General features: G+C 41.8%; 1 protein-coding gene across 2 annotated transcripts in view; it reads left to right on the top strand.

The window, feature by feature from the left end:
- utp18 (UTP18 small subunit processome component) overlaps nt 1-7,424 on the top strand; it is a 21,731-nt gene extending 14,307 nt beyond the window's left edge. For both annotated transcript variants that reach the window (XM_081376740.1, XM_081376741.1), the window contains 2 exons: nt 2,949-3,091; nt 7,308-7,424. In XM_081376740.1, the coding sequence (XP_081232866.1) occupies nt 2,949-3,091; nt 7,308-7,332 (168 nt within the window). In that variant the 3' untranslated portion in view covers nt 7,333-7,424. The remainder of the gene's footprint in view (nt 1-2,948; nt 3,092-7,307) is intronic.
- The last annotated feature ends 249 nt before the right edge of the window (nt 7,425-7,673 follow it).

Below are 7,673 nucleotides of genomic sequence, written 5' to 3'. Positions count from 1 at the left end.
ACACACACTCACTCACAGGACCGTTAAAAAATTAAACACAGTCTTTTTGTCGTGATGTCGTGAAGCATCGAGGGCTGCGCCGCAGGGAGTGTTCTACGGAAACCCTGAAGGAAGATTTGGCGAATGCAAAATCTATTTATTGTACGCTATACTGAAGAGGGGGAGAAAAAAAATCTAAAAAATCGATTGAACTACCTACCAACTTGATTTTTAAATCAAATCAATTTTTTTCCCAGCCCTAAACTCTTCTCATTTTAACTTTTCTGAAACATTAACCAAGATGGCCTAGTATTGTTGTTATGAGTGTGTTGTCTCGTTTTTTCACCGTAATTCTTAAAGTTAATATAATCTGACTGAGGAATCTTAGAAGTAAATATTTTAACTGTGGTCAAATGTAAATTAACTTGTGCCTATTTAACTTTATTCAAAAAAATATGTTTTTATTCTGCAATTTGCCTTCATTAGCGATTATCATCAATTTGATTACACAGATACTAATTAAACTAAACTGAGGTAGACAGTGACATCTCTGAATTAAATCATGAAATGCCTTCAACTGAAAATTGAATGTTTAATCTTATTATTATACATTACTGACACTCTATCCTCCAATTTGATACTGTTAAGTGCTTTGACACAATCTGTATTGTTAAAAGCACTATATAAATTAAGGTGCTTGACTTCATGCCGATCCAGTGAGCATTGTTTTTGCGTGTGATGCGTTTGCGTTTAAATCTGTTCATCAAATAAGTAACGTTAATGTATTACCAGCATTTATGCTTTTGAACAAGTGCACTACCTCAGAACATTTTTGTTCATGTAAAATATACCTCATTGTCATGTTCTAGACTTGTTATGTTTAGCTTTAAATAAAATGAAAAAACTTAATATTGTGGCCGTTTTTTTCTCCGTGGTATCGAAAATGGATATTTTTCAAGGTATCGTATCGAAGTTAGAAATTCTAGTATCGTGACAACACTAACACACTCAGCTGAGCGCTTTCACACTCTCACTCACACACACACACACACACACACACACACACACACGCTGAGCACTTTCTCACTCTCACACACACACACACACACACACACACACTAACATGCTGAGCACTTTCTCACTCTCACACTGTCACGACCGGCTCGAGGACTTGGCAAATGAAATGGAGGAGATAGTGATTGGTTTGCAGAAATAAAGATTTATTAACATAAATAGAAAAGTATAAGCAAGAAAACATGATCATCTGTAATGTCTGTTAGGTGCATGAATGTAAGGGTATCAATCACAGAAAACAAAATACTAAATCAAATAACAAAACCAGTTTAACCCTAAAACAAAACCAAGCCAACTCAAAATAACGCGGAGAAAGACCTCTCCCTCAACACTAGCCAGCATAAGCTTTTATAGAGGGATGAACAGGTGGACATCGTTCCCTTGATGAGTCTCCCAGCCACACCCACCAACCGACCGTAGCAGGGAAGAGTAGAGACTCGTCACACACACACACACACACACACACTCACATGCTGAGCACTTTCTCACTCTCACACACACACACACTCACATGCTGAGCACTTTCTCACTCTCACACACACACACACACACTCATACACACATGCTGAGCACTTTCTCACTCTCACACACACACACACACACACTCACATGCTGAGCACTTTCTCACTCTCACACACACACACACTCACATGCTGAGCACTTTCTCACTCTCACACACACACACACACACACTCACACACACATGCTGAGCACTTTCTCACTCTCACACACACACACACACACACTCACATGCTGAGCACTTTCTCACTCTCACACACTCACACACACACTCACACACACTCACATGCTGAGCACTTTCTCACTCTCACACACTCACACACACACTCACACACACATGCTGAGCACTTTCTCACTCTCACACACACACACACACACACACACACACACACACACACACTCACATGCTGAGCACTTTCTCACTCTCACACACACTCACTCACATGCTGAGCGCTTTCACACTCTCTCACACACACACATGCTCACATGCTGAGCACTTTCTCACTCTCACACACACACACACACACACACACACACACACACACACTCACATGCTGAGCACTTTCTCACTCTCACACACACACACACACACACACTCACACTCACTCACATGCTGAGCGCTTACACACACACTCAGCTCTGACCGATGGTTTGGTCAAGTGTGTCGTTCCACCAGTTTTGCCTCTGACTGAGAGGGTTTTGTCAGCAGGAAGAACCTTTTCCCGCCATTTTTCACATTAGCAGCGCACCGCGCTATACTGGATAAGCTAACAGAAACACACGCGTCAGTGACGTCATCATCATGTCTCGCGCGCCTCTGACACATGCTGAGGGTCAGCAGCAGCACTGACACACGCTGAGGGCTTTCACACACTCACTCACTCACTCACTCACTCACTCACTCACTCACTCACTCACTCACTCACTCACTCACTCACTCACTCACACACACACACACTCTCTCTCACACACACACACACACACACACACTCACATACTGAGGGTCAGCGACGCTTCCTTCGTTTAGCTAATCAAACCTCCACCAGTCGGCAAATAATGACTACAAATCAAAATCAGTCAAAATCACTGACAATCTGATGATGATGATGAACTGAAGCTCCAGACTCAAATCTGCATAATGTGTGGTCACATGATCGTCACATGCAGAAGATTGTGTACAGATGCTGTTAGTTTCTCAGATTGTACATATGTATGTGTGTGTGTGTGTGTGTTCCTGAGCGTGAGGTTTATACTTCAGCGCTCTTGCTGTGATCTGGGCTTGTTTTTATAGTTTATTACCACATTAAACACAGTAATGCATTGGAATAGATGGTCTTTTTTGGGGATTTTCAGTGACTGATATTTTTCTCCTTTAGGTTCACCTTCCGAGTTTCACAGTGTTCTCCAATTTCCCACAATTCCACAAGAAGACAATCTTTCAGACCCAGAGTGTGGACTTCTCCCCGAGGAGCGGCTTCTACTCCGTGGCCAATAATAAAGGCCACGCACTGCTTTTCAGGTGTGTGTGTGTGTGTGTGCGGTTCAGCATTCAGAATTTATAGATTAACATAAAACCATAAATTTTGGATTCTGTAAATGTATTTTTATGCAAGAAGAGATGCGTGTCGTAAATGAAGAGATGCGTGTCGTAAATGAAGAGATGCGTGACGTAAATGAAGAGATGCGTGTCGTAAATGAAGAGATGCGTGTCGTAAATGAAGAGATGCGTGACGTAAATGAAGAGATGCGTGTCGGAAATGAAGAGATGCGTGTCGTAAATGAAGAGATGCGTGACGTAAATGAAGAGATGCGTGACGTAAATGAAGAGATGCGTGACGTAAATGAAGAGATGCGTGACGTAAATGAAGATATGCGTGTCGTAAATGAAGAGATGCGTGTCGTAAATGAAGAGATGCGTGTCGTAAATGAAGAGATGCGTGACGTAAATGAAGAGATGCGTGTCGTAAATGAAGAGATGCGTGACGTAAATGAAGAGATGCGTGTCGTAAATGAAGAGATGCGTGTCGTAAATGAAGAGATGCGTGTTGTAAATGAAGAGATGCGTGACGTAAATGAAGAGATGCGTGTCGTAAATGAAGAGATGCGTGTCGTAAATGAAGAGATGCGTGACGTAAATGAAGAGATGCGTGTCGTAAATGAAGAGATGCGTGACGTAAATGAAGAGATGCGTGTCGTAAATGAAGATATGCGTGTCGTAAATGAAGAGATGCGTGTCGTAAATGAAGAGATGCGTGACGTAAATGAAGAGATGCGTGTCGTAAATGAAGAGATGCGTGACGTAAATGAAGAGATGCGTGTCGTAAATGAAGAGATGCGTGTCGTAAATGAAGAGATGCGTGTCGTAAATGAAGAGATGCGTGTCGTAAATGAAGAGATGCGTGACTTAAATGAAGAGATGCGTGACGTAAATGAAGAGATGCGTGTCGTAAATGAAGAGATGCGTGTCGTAAATGAAGAGATGCGTGTCGTAAATGAAGAGATGCGTGTCGTAAATGAAGAGATGCGTGTCGTAAATGAAGAGATGCGTGTCGTAAATGAAGAGATGCGTGTCGTAAAAGAAGAGATGCGTGACGTAAATGAGATGCGTGTCGTAAATGAAGAGATGCGTGTCGTAAATGAAGAGATGCGTGTCGTAAATGAAGAGATGCGTGTCGTAAATGAAGAGATGCGTGTCGTAAATGAAGAGATGCGTGACGTAAATGAAGAGATGCGTGTCGTAAATGAAGAGATGCGTGACGTAAATGAAGAGATGCGTGTCGTAAATGAAGAGATGCGTGTCGTAAATGAAGAGATGCGTGTCGTAAATGAAGAGATGCGTGACGTAAATGAAGAGATGCGTGTCGTAAATGAAGAGATGCGTTTCGTAAATGAAGAGATGCGTGTCGTAAATGAAGAGATGCGTGACGTAAATGAAGAGATGCGTGTCGTAAATGAAGAGATGCGTGACGTAAAATGAAGAGATGCGTGACTTAAATGAAGAGATGCGTGACGTAAAAGAAGAGATGCAGGTCGTTAAATGAAGAGATGCGTGTCGTTAAATGAAGAGATGCGTGACGTAAAAGAAGAGATGCGTGTCGTAAATGAAGAGATGCGTGTCGTTAAATGAAGAGATGCGTGTCGTAAATGAAGAGATGCGTGTCGTAAATGAAGAGATGCGTGTCGTAAATGAAGAGATGCGTGACGTAAATGAAGAGATGCGTGACGTAAATGATGCGTGACGTAAATGAAGAGATGCGTGACGTAAATGATGCGTGACGTAAATGATGCGTGACGTAAATGAAGAGATGCGTGACGTAAATTATGCGTGATGTAAATGAAGAGATGCGTGTCGTAAATGAAGAGATGCGTGACGTAAATGAAGAGATGCGTGTCGTAAATGAAGAGATGCGTGTCGTAAATGAAGAGATGCGTGTTGTAAATGAAGAGATGCGTGTCGTAAATGAAGAGATGCGTGTCGTAAATGAAGAGATGCGTGTCGTAAATGGAGATGCGTGACGTAAATGATGCGTGTCGTAAATGAAGAGATGCGTGACGTAAATGATGCGTGTCGTAAATGAAGAGATGCGTGACGTAAATGATGCGTGACGTACATTAAGAGATGCGTGTTGTAAATAATGCGTGTCGTAAATGAAGAGATGCGTGACGTAAATGAAGAGATGCGTGACGTAAATGAAGAGATGCGTGACGTAAATGATGCGTGACGTAAATGAAGAGATGCGTGACGTAAATGATGCGTGTCGTAAATAATGCGTGTCGTAAATGAAGAGATGCGTGTCGTAAATGAAGAGATGCGTGACGTAAATGAAGAGATGCGTGACATAAATGAAGAGATGCGTGACGTAAATGAAGAGATGCGTGACGTAAATGATGCGTGTCGTAAATGAAGAGATGCGTGACGTAAATGATGCGTGTCGTAAATAATGCGTGTCGTAAATAATGCGTGTCGTAAATAATGCGTGTCGTAAATAATGCGTGTCGTAAATGAAGAGATGCGTGTCGTAAATGAAGAGATGCGTGTCGTAAATGAAGAGATGCGTGTCGTAAATAATGCGTGTCGTAAATAGGGGTGTCCATGGTTAACCGGTTAACCGATTAACCGTTAAAAATTGCGTAACCGAGTGAAACATTTTGCTCGGTTAATTTAGTTGTAATACATTTTTGCACCACCAGAGACCGCTAGACCAGTTTTCTAATATGAAGCAAAAGAAAGAAAGAAAGCGCGCGTCCGAGAGTGAAGGCTGTGCGCGAGCCAGAAACAAACATAGTATCCGCGCTACTGATCGCAGCACAATAATATCTGTCTGCAGAGCCACAGCTTTACCCCAGCAGTTACCCGCGCATGCGTTTACCGTTACATTAACCCATACATTTTGTATTATGCATTTCCTAAACATGTACTTGCTAATCAAACACTTTATATGAACAAACTACTAATCAATAAAACACAATCGGTCTTCCGACCTTTTACTATTGTGTTGATATGCGCGAGGGAGAGAGAGCAATACAGCGCTCGTGTTGTTTGAGGGCGGTGAGAGTGCGCGCGCGCGCGGCCTGGGCTCTCTCACTGCTTGTTCTTATGAGCCCTGTCCGCTGATCTTAATAATTAGTTGTTACGACGACTTATTTGTTCCCTCGTTTTAATAAATCGTGGACACGTTGAACTAATTCCCTCCCTCATTTTGATTAAACGAATTACAACGTGGCCAAAAAACAGACTTTGATATTATTAATTAGTGAATGCTAAAGACCTATTTTTTGGGAATTGGTGAATATTCAGGTGAATTATTTCGTGGCCACGAATTAATAATTATTAAACTGTTTTTCTCACTAGTGAAAATAGCTCTTCAGTGAAGGCCGACTATTCTCGTACATCTTTTTATTACTTTTTTTTTTTCGTGTGTGTGTGAATTGGTGAATATTCAGGTGAATTGTTTCGTGGCCACGAATTAATATTACCTCAGCACGTTTTACAAGACCCTTCTCGATCGCAGCGGCAACGAGCACTTTGATCACTTAAAAAACAAAATATTTCAGCGCTAGATCGCCTAAAAAAAAACGAACGAAATGAATGCTCTGCTAGTTAACTGGAGATGTGTTTTTTTATTTGTATTGGTAACGTTATTCATCCCGCGAGATGTTTCAAAAGTGGTGGGGACAATATCGACCTTAGAAAATAGTGGTGCTGGGGACATTCCCACCCGCAAATTACGCCTATCTCGGGGTTGCGGCGCGCACACTATGGTTAACCGAGTATTAACCGCTAAGGGCCTCGGTTAACGGTTAATGAAAAACTTGAAAACGTGCAGCCCTAGTCGTAAATAATGCGTGTCGTAAATGAAGAGATGCGTGACGTAAATGAAGAGATGCGTGACGTAAATGATGCGTGACGTAAATTAAGAGATGCGTGTCGTAAATAATGCGTGTCGTAAATGAAGAGATGCGTGACGTAAATGAAGAGAGAGACGTAAAAGAGCCCGTAAATGAAGAAATGCGTTACGTAAATGAAGAGATGCGTGTCGTAAATAATGCGTGGTAAATGAAGAGATGTAATTCAGAATTCGTTTCTATCGGCTTTTGGCCACAATAAGTCCATTTCAAGATGAATGAACTTTAATACCTTTAGAGAACGAGTGGATTATTATATGCGAGTTACACTGATGTTCTCCTGTCCACATGTGATCCAGATGTTTTCAGCGTTTGTCTCTTGTCTCTAGGCTTCTGCATTATAACGACTTCTGAAGACGGACTCGTTCCTCTCTGCGAACTCAAGACATCTCCGTTCTTACTATTTCAGTTCAATAAACCTTTGCTTGTGAATATGAGAACCATTACCCAGTTGTGCAGACGTGCCTTTGTTACATGAACTTACGGTCAGTCTATGCTTCTGCTCTTCAGAAGTGAATCTACAGCAAAGCTTTAAAGTGATTCAGTTTATTCAGATATCTGAGTAGCGCTTTATAACACACACTCTTCAGTAGCAGCTTCATCAGGAAGAGCGGCCAGGAAAATCCCACGGGAGACGTGTACAAACCTCGGGAGACTCTCCTTGAACTGCACATATACAGAAACAATAAATTAAT

This window comes from Scardinius erythrophthalmus, assembly GCF_964197995.2.
Source record: "Scardinius erythrophthalmus genome assembly, chromosome: 10".
In the NCBI taxonomy this organism is placed as follows: Eukaryota; Metazoa; Chordata; class Actinopteri; order Cypriniformes; family Leuciscidae; genus Scardinius; species Scardinius erythrophthalmus.
This window is presented reverse-complemented; position numbering and strand designations above follow the sequence as displayed.